At 47.7% G+C, this 19,395-nt stretch overlaps 1 protein-coding gene across 1 annotated transcript; it reads right to left on the reverse strand.

Moving 5' to 3' along the window:
- Nucleotides 1-1,346: 1,346 nt before the first annotated feature.
- Nucleotides 1,347-2,281, reverse strand: LOC144773772 (uncharacterized). Its single transcript, XM_078658892.1, has 2 exons — nucleotides 1,572-2,281; nucleotides 1,347-1,536 (listed from the first exon to the last, which is right to left on the reverse strand). Exons 1-2 carry the CDS (start codon nucleotides 2,279-2,281, stop codon nucleotides 1,347-1,349), a joined length of 900 nt encoding a protein of 299 aa, XP_078515018.1.
- Between the last annotated feature and the right edge of the window lie 17,114 nt (nucleotides 2,282-19,395).

A 19,395-nucleotide genomic window follows, 5' to 3' on the forward strand; every position in this document is an offset into this window, starting at 1 on the left:
ATACTATCCGACTAAAAAATGACTCTCGTGTTCTCCAAGGAGGCCCCCCAAATGTGTAAGGCAACAATGATGGGGAACAGTTCCAGAAAGGTGACGTTGCGTGTGAGCCCTGATGTAACCCATTCCTCTGGCCAATTCCTCATGCACCACCTAGAGCCCAACACTGCTCCAAAACCAATGCTGCCCGCTGCATCTGTATGGAGGGCCAACTCACTGTTGGTGCAGGCTGGCTGCTGCCATAACAGTGTTCCATTGAAGTTATCCAAGAACCCTCGCCATAACTCCAAATCTTCCTTGACTTCTGCAGACAACCTTGTATGATGGTGTTTGGCCCGTAGGCCGGACATCGCTCTTGCTATGTTTTTTTAAAAGACTCTTCCCATGGGAATCGATCGTAAGGCAAAGTTCAATTGGCCCACCAGGACCTGCAGCTGATGCAAGGTAACCTTCTTGGCCGCAATGCAGGAGTTAACTGACTCTTTGAATGCCATCACCTTCTCTTGTGGCAATCTACACTCTCCTGACACTGAATCTATCTCAATCCCCAGGAAACATAAACAGGTAGTAGGACCTTCAGTCTTGTCTTCAGCCAGTGGAACTCCCAAAGCCTGGGCCAGGTGCTGAAAAGCTTGCAGTGCCCTCCCACATGCCTGACCTCCCGGGGGACCCATGAACAAGAAATCATCCAAGTAATGTGCCACATCATCTGATGACACCAAGTCTTTCACCGCCCATTCCAGAAATCTGCTGAATGTTTCGAATACCGAGCACGCTATGGAGCAACCCATGGGCATACACAAGTCCACAAAGAACTGTCCCTCAAACGTGAAACCCAGCAAGCGCGTATCTTCTGGATGAATGGGAAGAAGGCGGAATGCGGACTCAATATCTGATTTGGCTATCAGCGCACCTTTACCCAGTCTCGGCAATTTTGCAATGGCCTCGTCAAAAGTGGTGTACCGCACTGTGCACAAAGCTTGATCCAGACCATCATTTACTGATCGGCCCATTGGGTAAGACAGATTGTGAATTAAACGGAATTTGCCCGGCTCTTTCTTTGGTACCAACCCCAGGGGTGAACACACTAAATACTCACACGGGGAGCATGGAAAGGTCCCGTGACCCTACCCGCGGACACCTCCCCCATAATCTTGTCCCAGACCAACTTCCGTTGTTGGAGAACTGACTGTTGATTCTTTGGCGGGACCGATAAGGGGAGAGCGCGGGAAGGAATGCGGAACCCATCTTTAAAACCATAATACAGCAAGGAAGCATCCTCTTGATTATTGTATTTGCTGAGTAGGTGCGTGAGAACATGCATGCAGATTGGCGAAGGACGCACAATATTAGTGTTTGGGCAGTATGCTTTTAAAGGGGGTATGCTCTCTCTGCTTGCCTCTTTTTCTGAAACACTTGAACTCGGGATGTCCCTGTCCCCCGCAGAATGAGCAATAGTGTTTAAACTTACATGCTGTCCCCTTGCTACATTTCTTCTTGCTGTACTGCCAGCAGGCCAATTTTGTATCTCCCAAACTTCTGTTGAATCGAAAGGACTGATTGATTTTCCAGGCGTGTGAGCCATATTAAACTCTGCATGCCAAATATTGATCTCTCTCTGATCCCATGCTATCTCTGGCCTGACAGCTTTCATCTGCCTAAACTTAGTGTCATACTGCATCCAGGCCGACCCTTGGAACTCAGAAGCCGCCCCGTGTATTAACGACATGTATCCAAACAACTGCGGCGCTAACGCTGGTGTCTTCTCAGTTAATATCGCCGCATAGATAGAAAACCATGTTACCCAATTCCGCAATGACCATTCCACCCACTCCGTTTTTGGCTTGAACTCGCTCTCTTTAGTTGTTTTTGGACGACTTGGGACCACCCCTGTGTTGATCAACTTAAACACGTTCACAAACTCCCCTATATGAATTTTTTCCCTCATCTCCAAAGGAACATGCCAAGCAATCGCGGAAGAGGGGGCCAACACCAAGGATGAAGAACCAAAATTAACGGAGTCACCACCGGGGGTAGTTGGACAACGCTCGCTGCTGCCGCAGGCAGCGTGGCAGCAGGCGTGCCTGCCCCCAGGTTCGCTGTTACTGGAGTGACTCCCGTCTGCGCCCACACTTGCGCTGCCACCGCCACCTGTGTTCCTGCTGCTGACAATGATCCCTGTGGTGCTATACTTGCCGCCCCTAACGCCACCGGGGGCTGATGGGAGACAGACGTTCCAGTCACCTGCAACCCCCTGAAGCTCCTGAAGGCCCCCCTGACACATGTGTTGGCAGTATTATCAATCCTGCCACATTCCCCGGGGGCGGCTAGGCCGCAGCGCTACCTGCCGCTTGCGACACTACTGGCCCACCCCCCACTTGTGGATGGCCCACCGATGCTCCTGTTGTGGAAATTGCTATAATGCTCTGCCCCACTGTACCCACCGTCATATTTAACACAGGCCCCGGAGCTGCATTATCTGTGCTACGTGCCGTCATGTCCTGGTTGGTAGACTCACCCCCCACAGTAGCCACTGACGCCGGTTGAGTGTGCGCCTTGTCCTGTTGCCCCTCTCTATATCGAGCTGGGACTTTCCTTTGCCGCTTTGAAGCCCTGCCATCCGACTGTTGTTCTGACCCGCCGGCCAACTTTTGAAGCGCCACTTCCATGCCATGCCGCTTAGCTGCTTTCCAAAGCTGACTCAGGGCTTGAAACTCCTCCTGGTCCACCGGTTTCCGGGAATTGGCGGGAGCGCGTTTATGCGGCATGCTACAACCTGCTAGCAGAAACAAAAGATTGTTACCATCACGAAACTCACCAAAATTCCCTCGCCCCACCACCTGATGGTCGCCTCCATCTTTTACCACCAGCACCGGGAGATTCAAATGACGTACATGCCCCTGCCACCTGGTGAGACCAAAACCTGCCACACACAGCAAAATATTTCCTTTCCAGACAAAAAAGGCCTCCCCAAAGGTTAAGCGGGCCTCTCTCTACGCTAATCGCCGTATAGGATGTTGGATTCGTAGTGCGGAGTGGGACCATGACAGAAACGCACCAACCTAATACTAATTTAATGTAATTTTTTATTTTTTATTTTTTTTTATTACTCCATCATGTGGCCCACACTGTCACATGCTTCCTTCAGCACCATGGGATCTGGCCACGCCCCTTCTTTTATACTCGCGCTGCCTTGCTCCGCCACGTGCCCCATGCTCTTGCAGGCATCGAGAAATACCCCATAGCATTTTCCCGCTGTGTCGCAACCATCTGGCCACACCCCCAAAGTCGTGCCTTCAAGAATACCACATTGCCGCATTTATTGTCAAATATACAGTCGCGCGGCGAGGGCATCGAACCGGCAACCTTCCCGCTGTGTCACACCAGCTGTAAGGTGAAATAACCATCAGAGCATTTCCGCTCCTACCGCCTCCTTTAGCCACGCCCCCAAAGACGCGCTGTGCGATCCTTCACATTTTACACCATGACGGCCACAAGCGCTGGCCCCGCACGTATTTGGCCACACACCCAACAATGCACCGCATATTGTGGTTAAGGGCACCTACAACCCAGCATCGGAGCGCGCCCCCCACATCGGGCCGCATCTCGCAAACATTATTCTACAATGCACTCACATAATTTTTATACCATTATTATTATACTATCGTGACTGAAAATTATGCCAGTTGCCCGCAGTGGGTACCGAACCGGAAAACCCCGCACTCAGTATCCGGAAAGAATTAAACCGGACTGACCCGCGAGTGCACCTTCCATCGCCTGCCGCTTACATGAGACTACCGCTGCACGCATTACACTGAATCGGCATTATGAAAAGCATTTGCCGTGGCAGCCCAATAAAGGAAAACAACAATCCATCCCAGCGAAAACGGGCAGAGACCCAGGGGCCTTCACAAACTCCCGACATCATACACACCGGGCTAGCACCATTAACATTGAGACAGATGGGAGGCATAAATACGAAAAATGCATTTCTTTTTTTGTTGTTTCTTTAAATAACGCGGGTATCGAACCCGCTACCTCTCGCATGCTAAGCGAGAACGCTACCATTGATAGTACACACTACGCCGGCCCCCCTGAACCCACCGCGTAGCCCTCAGACGGGCTTGTCGACCGGATCCTGATGACAGCCCTCTCGCTGCTTTTTCCAGCGCTCTGCGGCTAAGTCCAAGGAGACAAAAGAGGGCGATCCCCTGGAGACCCTGCCTTAAATAGCTCCTACGTTAGGAATCGGTTTTGTTTCTTCTTTCGCCGATCCCCCAGCTGCATGTCATTAGCCAGCCCACTCCTCAACCAGCCTCCTATTGCGATATCCGGTCCCATGGAGCAACTAAGGCCGCCCCTCCTCTAATCGCGGGGGGCGACTGCTCAATAAAATTACTGCAATTAGGAAGGCCCATCCCTTCAGTATCGTGCTATCACTAGAGACTCTCGGGGACATCAGTTACAGAGTTTGAAGCATTTTTCACAGCTCATTCCTCTTCCCTTTGCTAAATCTGTCAATGTTAAAAAACAAGGTGTCCGGGATACCCAAACAAAGATGCTAAGAGCACCAGGTATACTTGATTTTAATGCATACTCTTCCAGTTTAGAGAATACATGTTAAGAACCGTAAGAAACATGTTATCTCCTCCGTTGCTCATATTGAGCCTCCCACCTCAATAACATTTTCAGGAATGCGTGCCCTTCTGACACAATTGTTATAGATGTAAATGTATCTTGAAGGGCACGTGATGCTTAGGGGAAGAAACAATGCATATTCAGCAAGTCAAAACAAAAAACAAATATTTAAACCTATGCCATACACTTTGGAGATAGCAATATCAAGTGACGATTGAGCCTTTTTGATAGCCAGTGTGCATATAGTCAGGAGATTGTATTGATTGTGAAAAGCTATAGAGAATTCTCAATTATGCGGTATTGCCCAATATTTCAGTTGGGGAGACATGCCTGCTCTTGTGTCACTGGTGCAAGGAGTGTTGGCAGTATTCTGGCCTGTGAAGCATGGTGTTTATTTCTGATTAAACTAGCCTGCTTGACCTACTCAGTTATGAGCCCAGACACCCAAACAGTGGCGAGGCATGGATTTTTCACATGTAGCCTCCTGCTCTTTCGCTCACAAGTGTAATTTGCCCACGCCTCATAGGGATCCATACTGAACCATGCTTATATGTTAAAACAGGGCGAGTGTGCTGAGAACTGTGTTCAATATCATTGAGGCATATTTAACAGGAAAGCCTGACTGAGCCTTTTTTTAGTGGAAGGTGTAGTGATCTGCTGGTTCTATTTGTTGTCAGCATTAGCCGCTCCCAGAGGGCTGGCTTACATCCCCACTCTGCACCCATCCAGCACATGCATCATAGGACATGTGATCCTGTTAATAAAAAGGGCTGGGCACAGATGCCCATGGCCAGTTCTACACCCTACCCCACTGTGTCTGAGTGGTCACTACATATGCATGGGGGCCTAGGTCCCCACAACTTCACATTGGCGATGAGCGGGCTGAGCCCGCGTGTGCAGCCGTCATCTTTGGTGGTTGTAGGGGGAGAGCATTAGCCTGTGTCGAGGGCACCCCCTGCGAGCAGGCACAGGACATGCCTGATGATCCGCGGGGCATGTGAAGATCCTCGGGGGTGAAAGAGGTCATCACAAGCCCACCCCACACCTGATATGCCCGTGAACACATAGTGGCACCTGACGGCAGTGAGACCTGTGTGGGGAAAGCAAGAGCCCTGTGCGGCGTAGTGAGGGAGCTCATGGCATGAACCCCTGCGAACGGCCTGCGGAGATGCCAGCGAGAGTGGTACCGGACTGCTGAGGTGCTGGCCCACTGCAGGATTTGCAGCACACAAAGGACGAGTACCCAATCAACCGGCGGGCACAAGGTGAGCCCTAGACTGCGACGAGTGCCAGACCAGGCTGTCACAAAAACCCGCAAAGAAAGCGAAGTTGGCCCCGAAAGCCTGGCATTGTAGAGAAACGTCAGGGCTGCACATTGAGGAAGAGGAGCAGTCAAGACTGTCCGGAGGCTTCCATATAGTGAAGCCCAGAATAATATCGAGGGAGAAGTGGACATAACGCAAAGGCAGCAACATGAGTGGGCCGATGTCACACACCCGCTCTGGCGTCTGCAGTTATTCCCAGTTGGTTAACTGTGGGAAGATGGTGGAAGTCTCCCTCTCCACCAGAGGGAGGAAGTAGCTGTGGAACGGCCCTGCTCTCAGCCGGTAATGGAGGTGACCGGCGATTGAGAGGCCTGGTAATGCAAATGAGGCCGGCGGATGTTTGCTCTGCAGTGGAGGGGTAACAAGCTGGACGAGGCCGCACGAGCACAGGACGAGGAACCGCGCTGCCCTTAAGCATGAGAGGCTGCTGAGCACCAACAAAGAAGGAAATAAGGCTACCCTGGCCCGGAGCAGATAGGCGGTGTTAGTGGCCCTCTGAAAAAAAAGAAGAATGCAGAGTACCTACCTTGGTGCAAGTGGCTGCGCCAGGGTGTGAAGTGATCGCGCAGCATCAATGGAGTCGCCAGAGCTGCCCAGGTCACGAATCAATCCTAGCACCAACATTCCCACAAGAGGAGAGTGGAGACAGTGCAAGGCCTTTGCCTCAGGAAAACAGCCTGGGCCCATGCCAGAGATGAGGCAGTGCCATCTAGTGGCCATCTAGCGCCACTTCAGCAGCATAAAGAAAAGAAAGGCAACACTCAACAGGGACACTGAAGATTGCCCGACCTGTAGGGAAGACAGTGGGTGGCTTCAAAGAAAACGAAAAAAAAAACAGGAAGAGAGAGAATTATCCCCCAGTTCAGCAAGGGAACTCTGAAGTGTATACTATGAGAAAGGCTGCTGAGGGGCAAAGGAAAGAGAAAACAGAGCACACAGACTTGGACTGCAGTACAGAACAGCTGATGCGTCCACCCCAGCGATGTTGTGCAGGTCAAGCAAAGAACACTATTGGAAAAGGCTGTTGAGGCTTGAGTGAAGGAATGCAGTGACACCTAGTGGCCACACGTGGTCACAGCAGCAGTAAGGATAACAGTGAAGCACTGCACCTGGAAAGTAGGCGGAGTACAGAACAGCAGCCCCAATCAGCAAGGCCCTGGAGAATGGAAGAAAGAGCGTGGCATGCACGTCCAGTGGCAAAATGATGACACCATAAGGGGAATAAGTGAGTACCCAAGTTGCCCGATGTAGGAGTGCCATCCAATGAAAAACGGAGAGTGCAAGGAGAGAAGTTGTGCCAAAGATGTACCCCAGACATAGACGGTATGGGCTGGAGCCTGAGAGGGAGTGCCCTGCAAGGAAGAGGGCTCAGGTGGTCACACGATGTGACTCATCCTGTGACTCTGGCCAGAGAGGAGGATGCAAAAGGGGAGCCACGTCAGTGTGGTATTGAGGCACCTGGAGCGCGTCTTCAAGTGAGGAGATAACCTGCTAGAAGTCTGAGCAGACAACCTGCCAGAGGTCTGAGAAGGCAACCTGCCAGAGGTCTGAGGAGACAACCTGCCAGAGGTCTGAACAAACCACATGCCAGAGGTCAGCGGAGATGACCTGCAAGAGGTCAGCAGAGAAAATCTGCAAGAGGTTGGAGAAGCAGCGACCTGAGAAGAGGTCGGTGAAGCGGCGACCTGAGAAGAAGTCGGAGAAGCGGCGACCTTAGAAGAGGTCCGATAAGCTGTGACCAGAGGAGAGGTCTGACAAGAGGACTCAGGAAAGGTCTGACAAAATTCAACTGAAGTAATGAAAGGAAGAAGGTTCTGACGACAGGTCTGGACACCAAGAGAAGAGAATTAATTGTCCTAGGTTTAGGACATGTTCAGAGAGACCTGTGTGAATTGCATGTCACACAGAGATGCCTGGTCAAAAAAGTGCAAGACCGTAGGGGACTTGTCCATGTCGCCAAGCAAAAGGACAAGAAGGAGGAAACTTTATGGCATGATGTCACCCCAAAGAAATTTCAAAAATAAGAAAGAAGAAGAGAGAAGTGTGTGATCTGACAACACACACACCAGAAGGCAAATGTGACAGAGTGCAAGGACATCTGGCATAGAGCAAAGTACCTGGAGAGCATTGGTGGCACCTGGAGAAATAGCTATCCATGAGTCTTCGGAACACCGATAAACCTAGTGATTGCAGAAGCGAGCAGGCTGTACCATTTGTGACATACACCTTTGGGGTCCCACGGGATACTGGACATTGGGGCTGCTCGGAAGTCTTGAAGTGGAGGATCCAACCACTCCACACCAGACTGTGGCGACCCAGGGGCAAAGGCCTTAGGGACGTCAGTGAGAGGGGTTCCCCCCACAAGTAATGAGTCTACAGACACTCTTCCGCAGGTCCCTGGTAGATGATGATCTTGTTCTAAGTGGAAGGAGTAAACAACTACCATTCAGGTGGAGCTAGGGACTTGAAGGTGGGACTCGTAGTTTTTCCACCACACACTTAGAGAGTGACGTTGGTGCGACATAACAAAGTACACCCAGTTCAGTGGAAGCCTGGTGAAGAGGGCCTCCGGGACATCCCATGAGAGGGGAACACCAGCAAGAGGGGCATCTTGGTGAGAGGGTTGTTTGCCACTACTCTGTCATTCTGTAGAGAGAAGCAATGCTAAATGTGTGAGGATGCCACTACAACCAAGACTTATGGGTGATTCACCATCACTCCACATGTATCGTCACAGAGAACAGTACAGAAAAAGAGACGTTGGTATCTACTTCCATACCTGGAATCTAAGGAGTACTGGGCCCGCAGGACAACACTGAACTGGGCCTAGCAGAAATGGTGATCCTAGATGCAGTTGTACCATCGGCTTGTTTCTGCCAGCAGCTGAACAGACTCAGTGGAAGTTCCTATTTATTGTTATATTCTCTCCCACACATTGGACTCTATTGTTCCATTTTGAATAAAGTTTTGGGGGGGATGTAGTGACCTGCTGATCACTGTTCTAGTTGTTGTCAGCACCAGTCACTCCCAGAGGGCTGGCTTACACCCCACCCCACACCCATCCAGCACAGGTGTCACAGGACATGTGATCCTGTTATTAAAAGGGGCCGGGCACATGTGCCCTGGGCCAGTTCTACACCCTAACCAACTGTGTCTGTGTGGTCACTACGTATGCGTGGGGGCCCAGGGCCCCACAACATCACAGAAGGCAATGTAGGTCTCTGCACAGTATGCTGCTAGTATGGAGTGGTAAATATCATCCAACGCATTGTTGCTCAATACCGGGGAAGCCAATACACCACTTATTTAAGAGTTGCACTAATCATTGCATAGAATCTGTATGTCCATCATTTGATGGTGTGTGTCAGATTTATTATGTTTAATCAGCTGAATCGTGAGCCAAATATGGTGTGTTATACTGCGTTGTGTTGAATCCTTTTTATAACACGTTTACGCCATCGGTGTGGTCTGAAGTGCTGTGTGGTACATGTGTATGCGATTTTCATAGTTGGGAGTGTGTATGTTAGTACTTTGACCTAAATGAACCTATTGGGTATCATGCATGTAGGACAATCTGTGCTCCATTTATTTCAATGTGAACTTGGTGCTGTTCTTGTGCTTTCAGTTGGTGAAGTTGTAATGTTATAGCAATGATAGCTCAAGCACTGCTTGCGGTAAATGATTGGCATAGTGCATGTTTATCATGTGACCTACGTGGGGAGAAAAAACGTCATCCATAATGGGGGAGTGCTGCTCCAGTCTTGTTGCTACAGACTTCTTGCTGTGCTTTGGCATAACAGCAGAGTAGAAACTTGCAAGTTTGAGATGTTCTCACTTCTCATTACTTTTTTTCTGCTCAACTTCATGATTGGTGTGTTGCGTGTTAGCTTAGACGTGGAGCTTGTGTTGTGTGGTAATTAAAGCTGGCTATAATGTTCCTTTATGTGGGCACAGCCAAGTCATTTTGCTCCTTTGGTTATGCCATTTTCTGCCAGGCTGTCTGTACTGCAAATAAGGCCCCAGAAATCAAGGACTCTCAGACTAAACTTGATGTTTGATCGATGATTTGATTTGGTCTTCATCCATATGCCTATCTTGCGTAAGAACTGGCTTGTCTAATGGAATATATCAGACCAAGTCCTGGCAAAATATTTAGCATCCACTCGGGCATTCATTACTTAGTCTGAATTTTAATCCGAAAATGATGGCCTTCTTGCCATTACTATTTGATCTCATGTGATATCTTTAATAAGGCAAACTTGAAATATAGCACATCATTCATATTATTTTCATAATTTCCACGTATTTGGTGATGCAAATGCCAACAGAGGGCCAGATGCACTAAACTACTTTGTAGTTGCCAACACTTTGCTTCGTAAAATCACATTGTTTGTTAATGCAAACTAATGTTAGGCCATGTATAAAACCCTTTTTGTGAGCTATAAATCCTTTCAGATTGCAAAATGGGTGTTGTGATTCAGTTTGAATTGCAACTAGTGGCAGCTCCTCCAATAAGGTGGAGGAGCGTTGCTACACTGCTTTTAAGCAGTGTATATAAAGGAAATATAAAATGATAATAACTCAAATGTATTACCATTTTATGTTTCTGTGCTGCTTAGCAGGCGGGCAGGGCTGTTCTGCTCTCGGAGCAGAGCAGGGGGGAGTGGCTTGCCAACTCCAAGTGCGCAATGACTGTTTGGCCATCCCACTGGGGCCAGCCGACCAGTCATGCACACTTTGCATTTTCTCCATACCGGCACATTACATCCTGCGTGGAGAACATGCCCAGGGCTCCAGTCCTGGTCTGAGTGCCGAACCATGGCGATTAGACCAATCACAATGCTGCATTGCAACTTTGTGGTTGGTCAGTGGAGCATGGGTGCTTCCAGGCTCCTGTTTGACTGAGTCCTGACGTGGAGGAGAGACGAGGCGGCGATAAGTTAAGTTATTTATTTATTATATCCTGCCACCCCCGATTGGTGCCGGTGTCACTGATTGCAACTACTGGATGTGTGTGAAAGCAGCAGCCCCTCATCATTGCAACTCCCATTGGGGTTTATCATTGGTTTGTGGCCACAATTGTGGTTGCAAACCATTGAAAAGAAACCTGCGAATCAAAGGGATTAATGACTGATTTGCAAACAGGAAGCTGTCTCCACTGAACAGCCCCCTTTTGGGAAGCATTTGGAGCAGCTTCAGCGGAGCATGCAATAGTGCCGGGCCACTTTATGCTCCTCCTAACGTGTTTCCAAACGAGATCATTTTTAAACAGCTCCTGCTCCTTTAAGTAAATAGCCTGCTTTGAAAAATGTTGGCTGCCATTAATAGAGGGTGGCAAAATATCAAGCAGCACAATAGATATTCATTAGACAGGTCATATGACCTAGTAGTACATAAGCTACAAAGCTAATTGCACATTCCTTCACAAGCCAGTTCTGGTTTGCAGATGGGTCAGAGTACATCGGATCCACAGTTCTTTAAATCTTTTTTCATTTACAAAAATGAGAAAATTCACACGTCTTACTTATTTTCTCAATAGTTATTTCCCAAGGAGGTCCTTGAAATAACATTGACGTTTATACAAATGCATGAATCACATTCTGTAGGACTATAAAACATTAAAGGTCTGAGATAGATTTTTGCACATTGGAATGTGTGTGGGCCAAGACGCTGTTCCAAAATAACTGTGTACTTACGAGATGAAGAATACGTCTCCAGCTAGAATTTATTGCACATTGAGGTGGCCTTTGCTGGTGACCTAAATAACTATCAAAATTGTCCTAAAGTAAAAAAAAAAGGACACATCTTGAAAACTCAGAGACAACAAGATGCAGGAAATCTCTCATACGCCGGAATTGTTTTAAGAGGTTGCAGATGAGATGGACCTTAGGTCTTAGCAGCACCAAGGGCGGTGTGTTGAGTGGCATTTGTTATAGTGCCAATAAATTGTAGCTGGATTGCTCTGACAGACCACAGTACAAAAATCCTTGGCGAAGTAAACTTTCTCCCCACAAGGAGATATTTCTGAATTTAGAGCACAATGACTCTATTGGCTGAAATTAAGTGTGTATGACATCGATAGTTGTTAAAGTGTTCGAAATAGTAGGCGATCCCATTTAAGACCAGCGCCTGTGTAATTTGTTTATAATTCCAATTTCATGTTTCATTGTCTGTGTATTTTAAATTTAAACAGCAATCTTTCAACACTGTCAGTGTCAGAGTGACTAAAGCCTAAGGCATTTTGTTTAAATCTAGCTTTAAACAATTATTTTATGATTTTCTAGAAATAGTGCTTATTGTTTTTCCTCGCCCGTTTAACCGTTAGATTGCATATTTTGTGCAGCGTTGTTGAGATAAACGGCATTTACCAAGGTAGCTGTAAAGGTTTTAGGTTATTTTGTCCTCTGATCAAGGAGATTGTAAAACACCTTGCAGTACACTTCAGACTATGCAAAAATGTTCAATCAATAAAATGTAATTAAAAACAAACATATAGAAACCATACATCGATGGGATTCCCTTTGCTTAAAGTGACTTTGAAGGTGACACAAACGGACGTGCACTTCATTGGAGAATAACTTAGTGAGACAAAAGACAGACTGCACCAACACAACATTCAGTATTTTAGAATGCTTCAAAACTCCACATATACCAGGATCTGGTGGTGGAGTTAAAAGGACTGTCAAAGATTCTTTTCTAACAATTGTACAGATCGAATGATGTCTGTTTGTGAATTTCAACTCAATGCAGACGAAAAAATAATAGTGATAAAATGCAGAATGAATGACACTCCTCTTCTGAAGTCTCCTTATAGAACCTGGAGACATTTTTCATTTTTAGAAATAGCAGTTTTATTTGTATGAATGCGTACAATCACCGTCGCCTAAAACCAACTTCTCAGCGAGAAATCAAGTATACAAATGTCTAATGAGTGAATCTCCTCGATCCCACCCCACCCTTTCTAACAGGGACACAGTGATGCTGTACCATATTTGACTGCGCATGTATAGACGTTTAATATGAAAGTGACATTTAGTCGTGCAGTGTGTCACTTTGAAATCGCCTGATTGGAAAAAGCTGAAAGAGTTTTGTTTGAATAATGTGTAGCAAGAGGAGGATGTACGTGAAACATATCCTCTGAATAACTGAATTCCCTTGTGATAAAGGTCTTAAAGTGGGACAATGTCAAATGATTTAGGCATGTTTTCCAAAGAGAAGGTGTGTTTTTTTCCTTTGCAAGGACATCCCAAGGTCAGAAAAGTCAATTTCCTAGCCCTGCCAGCTTCTTACAAAGAGGTAGTCTAGATTATATTGCTATCACCAATGCCTTCCTGAATTGTTCTTCTTCCCAAACATCTAACCATACAAAAAAACACCAGAAGGGAACCCCCACTGTGCTCAGCCTATTTCTCCATACCAGCCTAGGGATCACCCTGTGGTATTAAAAGGACTCTCACCCTCTGGGATTCCAAGTAGCTTGCTTTATCACAGAGTCCTCGTCCAGATACATAGGGCCTATTTTCGAACATGTGATGCAGCACAGCAATTCACCTTGCTGAGCTGCCCTGCATGACAGAGAAAGAGCAGGAATGTGCCTATTGAATTCAATATGTCATATTCATTCCTGTTTCCAAGCTGACGCACTTTTGGCAGCCTAGCGCCAATGCAGGCACTTTGCACCATAGTGATAGAGTCTCTCCGTTGCATGTCAGATTGTTTTTCTGTAGGGAGTGGCACCTTCCTGCAAAAAATTATCTTTCCATGTGTGCCCTGAGGCGGAAACCGGGAGTTCCCTCATTTTAATAATTAAACTTGCATTGTATTTCTTGTGCTTTTAAAACTGCCTACCATCTGCTATCTCTCAGGATTCGACAGCGGATTCAGCGCGGCTCCATATCTGCACTAGACACTCCTTGCTAGCGCCACGCCGAGGCCGCAGGCCACGCCCCCTTACCGGAGGCCACGCCCACCGCCACACACTATAAAGCGACGCTGACTGCTAGCGCCGCCTTCTATACTGCGCTACACTCCTGAGGCGAAAGCGGGGAGTTCCCTCATTTTAATAATTAAACTTGCATTGTATTTCTTGTGCTTTTAAAACTGCCTACCATCTGCTATCTCTCAGAATTCGACAGCGGATTCAGCGCTGCTCCATATCCGCGCTAGACACTCCTTGCTAGCGCCACGCCGAGGCCGCAGGCCACGCCCCCTTACCGGAGGCCACGCACACCGCCCCTTTTCCTCCAGCCATAAATTATGTGTCTCTCTCGGAAGCGCAGCGGACAAGCGCAGCGGGCGCGACGATTGCGCGCCGAAGGCGCGCCTAAGGAAAGCCCATCTGCGCCCATCCGCGTCCGACCGGGTCCAGGGGCAGGCCACCCTGCCGCTCCCTTTCAATACTCTTCAACGCAGCTGACTAGTCTCCAAGGCCCATGGACGCTGGATGAGACTGGTATAGCATGCATCAATAGGCTAGGTCTGTCTCCTTCACCCGCTTCCTCCCATCCCCATTCCTCAACCCCGCTTCCCGCCTTCTGCTCGGGCGCTGCTCCATCTGCTTGTTCACCCCCTGCCGCCTTCTCGGCTTTTTACCTCAATACCAGATCAGCCGTCAAGCATCAACATGAACTTTTTACCCTACTCGACCTACACAATCCAGATCTTCTATTTCTTACAGAAACCTGGTTTTGCGACAGTTCCCTCCCTGCCCTCCTGGCTATGCTTCCCGCATCTTACTATGCTCTTCGAGCCGACCGTCCCCCCGGTAAACCGGGAGGTGGGGTCGCTCTGATTGCTCGCAGAGAAATCACTTTTCAAACCCTAACCTGCCCCTCCACCGGATCATTCGATTGTCTAGTGGTCCGCTCACTCTCTTTCAAATCCCCACTCACTTGTGTCCTTATCTACCGTCCCCCTTCTTCCCCTCAACTTTTTCTCTCGAGTTTCCTTGATCTGTTGGCCACCCTAGTAGTAAATAATTCCTCCATTGTGGTACTAGGGGATTTCAATTTCTGGCCTTCTGATCCGGCCGAATGCTTATCATCCAAAGAGTTCTCGGAAACTCTCAGCTCTTTTAATTTCATTCCTGCTGTCCATGCCCCAACTCATAGCAAGGGTCATATTCTTGACCAGATCTGGTCCCTCAACTGCCCGGTAACTTCATTGCTTATTTCCCCCTGCACTTGGTCTGATCATTTCCTTATTTCCTTTTCCTTATCCTTTACCTCAGCCTCCAAGCCCCCTTCTGCCAAAAATATCTGGATGCGCTCTTGGAACCGTGTGGATGTGGCCTCCCTGGCTGCCACACTCTCCACATCCAGCCCGGACCTTCGTGGTCTTTCATCTCTCAGCCAAGCGGATTCCATCAACGCTTGGCTCCGTACAGGTTGCGACTTAGTAGCCCCACTAAGGCGGATTTCTTCTAGGCGCTCAAATGATGCAAATCGCTGGTTCAACGAGGAGCTGAAGGCTCTTAAACTCAGCGTCCGCCGGGCCGAGCGCTCTTGGCGGCGAAACTACTGCCCAATCCTCAGGAATCAGTATACCACTCTTCTGGCCCTTTATAAAAACTCTATTTTGACAACTAAGAAGACCTATTTCTCGTCTAGAATCCACACAGCCGAAAATCGATCCAGAGAAATTTTTACCATTGTGCACGACCTTGCATATTCCGACAGGGCCACACTCAAACCTTCCCCATCACAGCATCTCTGTGATTCCCTCAGTTTCTTTTTTCTTGATTAAATCGCCGCTATCAAAGCGAACATTCCCCCTCCCTCCCCTTCATTTGTTAGTCCCCCCTGTACCCCAGCTGCAGCCTGCCTCGAATCCATCCCGCTTCTCACAGAAGATTCTTTTCTATCTCTTCTGCCGTTGGTTAAATCCGGATCCCCTCTGGATCCTTGTCCAGCACACATCCTTAAACAAATCTATTCTACCTGTCCTCTGCCACCTCTCACTTTTCTTAATAGTTCCCTGTCACAGGGCATTGTCATCTCCCTCTTAAATCGGCAGTTATTCTACCCATTTTAAAAAAAACAGGTGCTGACCCTTCGCTGTCTATCAACTACCGCCCCATTTCACTCCTACCATTTCTGGCGAAGGTACTGGAACGTCATGTAACCAGAACACTGAGCACCTTTGTGGAGATGAACAATGTATTGGCCCCTAGGCAGGCTGGGTTCCGCCCACCTCACTCCACGGAATCCGTAGTCATTTCGGTCCTTGACAATCTCAGAGAGGGCATGGACACCAACCATCCTCAGGCCCTGGTCCTCCTCGATCTCTCCGCCGCCTTTGACATGGTTGATCATACCATCTTACTTTCCCGTGTCAGAGCGGCAGGAATCGAGGGCTCGGCCCTGGTCTGGCTGTCCTCCTTCCTGCATGACCGCTTCCAAGCAGTGCAATTGGGTGATTATTCTGCAGATTTCCGTGCAGTTCAATGCGGGGTACCCCAGGGATCCTCCCTTTCCCCTCTGCTATTTAACTTATACATCGCCCCACTTATTTTTTCCCTTCAACAGCTGGAGGTCTCTGTTTATAACTATGCGGATGACCTCCAGCTCATTTTTTCCCTATCTTCTTCCCCAGAGTCAATATCAAATTTTCACTCAGTCATGACCTTCATCCAAGACTGGATGAATCACAACCACCTGAAGCTAAACCCCGACAAAACGGAGCTGGTGCTGACGGGTGGTTGCTCCAGTCCTTGGTCTTCTCGATTTTGGCCCCCCTCCTTAGGTCCCCCCCCTCTCCTTCTTCTTCAGTCAAAACTCTCGGATTCAAACTCAATGATCAACTCACTCTTTATTCCCAAGTTAGTTCTGTCGTTTCTTCGTCTTTTCTTTCTCTTCGTACCATCCGGAAAGTCTCTCGGTTCTTCTCTCCTTCCGCACTCAAACTTATAGTCCTGGCGATGATTACTTCCCGCCTGGACTATGCAATGCCCTGTATTGTGGCATGCCTGCGTACAGTGTGCGTCGTCTTCAACTGGTCCAGAACCAGGCGGCTCGCCTGGTTTTCAACCTACCCAAATTTCATCATGTCTCGCCCCTTCTCAAGGCTCTACACTGGCTCCCAATACAGGAACGAGCCCAGTTTAAGCTGGGCTGTATTATTTTCAATTCTCGGTCTGGGACAGCCCCTGCCTATATCACTTCCGAAATTCATCACTATATCCCTTCTAGGGAGCTACGCTCATCTACTCATCAATTGCTCGCAGTTCCCCGTTTTAGAAGAAAAAAATGGGGCGGCTCCAAATTTTCCACAATCGCTCCAACTTTTTGGAATTCCCTCCCGGTCCATCTGAGATCCTGCACCCAGTACTCACTCTTTCGCAAGGCACTTAAAACCTTTCTTTTCGCTCAAGCCTTCCCTTCTTAACTATCCTTTAGGTGACCCCGTTTTCTTTCCTCAGGAACTGTAGCAATCCACAGCGCCATGAAACCGCTCGGTGTACGCGCGCTCAAGAAATATTTTAAACTCATATTCTGCAGCACATATAGAAAGAGGGAGTGGCAAGGAGAAATAAATATATTTGTCCTCATTACACCTCCCCTGGAAAGTCGTATCTTTTTGGGCACATTCTCAGGGTCACCAGTTCTGGTAAATCTGGGAATGCATCAAAAACCATGGGAGTTACATGGGAATATTCATGCAACGCCCATGGCATGCCATTCCAGGGCAGAGCAAGGCAATGCAGCAATTTGCACTGCATTGGTTTACTCCAGATATATGGAGATACTCAGGCTCACACAACATGTCCTTACGTGGCTCAATAATCTCATTTAGGACTTGCCTCACTCGTGCATCACCATGGCATGGCGCAAGAGTGAAGCAACTCTGCTTATAAGTAAGCACCATAGAGTATCTGGACAGGCTTGACCTTCGTAGCCAAGGAAACTCTTTGATTATTGCGTGGGACCCAAGTCTAGGATGTCCTGAGGGTTACATTTAGTTTAAAAGGGTACCCTGAAGGAGTTAAAAAAACAGGTGAGGCTTATATATCTCATGGACACATTTGTTAGATCTTTTTTCATTTGCATTTGTTGCATGGGAATCTATTAATTTACTAATTTTATTAATTTATTTGTTTTCTATAGAGTCTTCATTTTGCCAAGAAGCCACTTGCAGCGTTTGACTTTAATAATCGTTAGTATAAGGATAAATACTAATAAATTCTTCTCTTGATACTTTCCATGGGTGTTAATGGCACTTTTTTTTAGCAAAATATTTTATTTAGGTTTTTAAGTCTTAGTGAAAGACTCTTCTCATGTGGATAAATGAGGGGATTTAAGCGGCCTCTCCAGTGAAATGTTTAGATTTTCATTTCCAGCACTATCATTGTTGAGGTGGTTGGTAGTTGCCATTTTTAGATGTCAGATACAGGCAGCTTTAGCTTTCTATTGGTCAGACCTATTGTTTCTAATACATACTGTGAGCTCCGGGTCTGTCCCTTGATTCTGAATGGATGCCTCTGTAGATTATCTCACTTGCCCTCTCTTGATTAAATGACTATCCTTTCTACTCCTGTGTTTGTTTCACCCAGAAGCACTTCAGTATCACTTTGTTCTCATTGATTGACTTATACCTTTCCACTGCTAACTTTGGTTGCATTCATGAGACTCATGGAAGTGCATATCTTGTCTTTCTCTTTTCCCCTGGTCCACCGCCTCCTGCCTTTTGCGGCCCCAAACTGTCACTCTCTATGTTGATGCCCTCTGCAAGAAGCTGCGTTACTGGTTGACTGGGGACCAAAACGACAAAATTCCAATCACTAGATATGGGAGTTATGGATCTTCTTACAGACTTTTGTGAAATTAACTCAAAAAAGCACAACGCACCAACTCTTGATATCAGGTTGCGCGGGACCGAGACAAACTCACAAGCACAGGTCAACCACAATGGAATCTGGGCCGGCTACAGGGACCCAAGTAGACCCGCTGAGCAAAGTACTATTTAATTGGAGAAAAATGGGGGAAGCACCAGGGATGAAGTCGCACTTTAGACGGTATGGTCTTTTCAAATTCCTTTATTCTTCTTTGAATACAAACAACAGGACAACGCCAACTTGTTTCTTTCCTTTAATAGCAACTTCATCAGGGCAAAAAGTTTCGGTATGTACCACGTTCCTTTTAGTAGATCAAAGCGATAATGAGCCCAATAAAATGGACAAAGTAGAATCCGGTTCTAGACGATGTCGGCACAACGTTACAACTGAGTTCTGTTCGCTGTGGTAGATCCCTCAGGGGTATCTGACAGCATTCCACATAATAATACGAGCTATATACATCCAGTCTCTGTTCCTACTTGTCTCGTATTTTCTGCTTTTGAGTCAGTGGCACTTCAAGACAGCATCATTGCAGTTTCATCTACAGCGCCCACTGTGTCTTCAAGTGTTTTTTTGGAATGCTCTGTGGGGAGTGCCAGAGGT

Source organism: Lissotriton helveticus, chromosome 8 (assembly GCF_964261635.1).
Source record: "Lissotriton helveticus chromosome 8, aLisHel1.1, whole genome shotgun sequence".
NCBI lineage: Eukaryota > Metazoa > Chordata > Amphibia > Caudata > Salamandridae > Lissotriton > Lissotriton helveticus.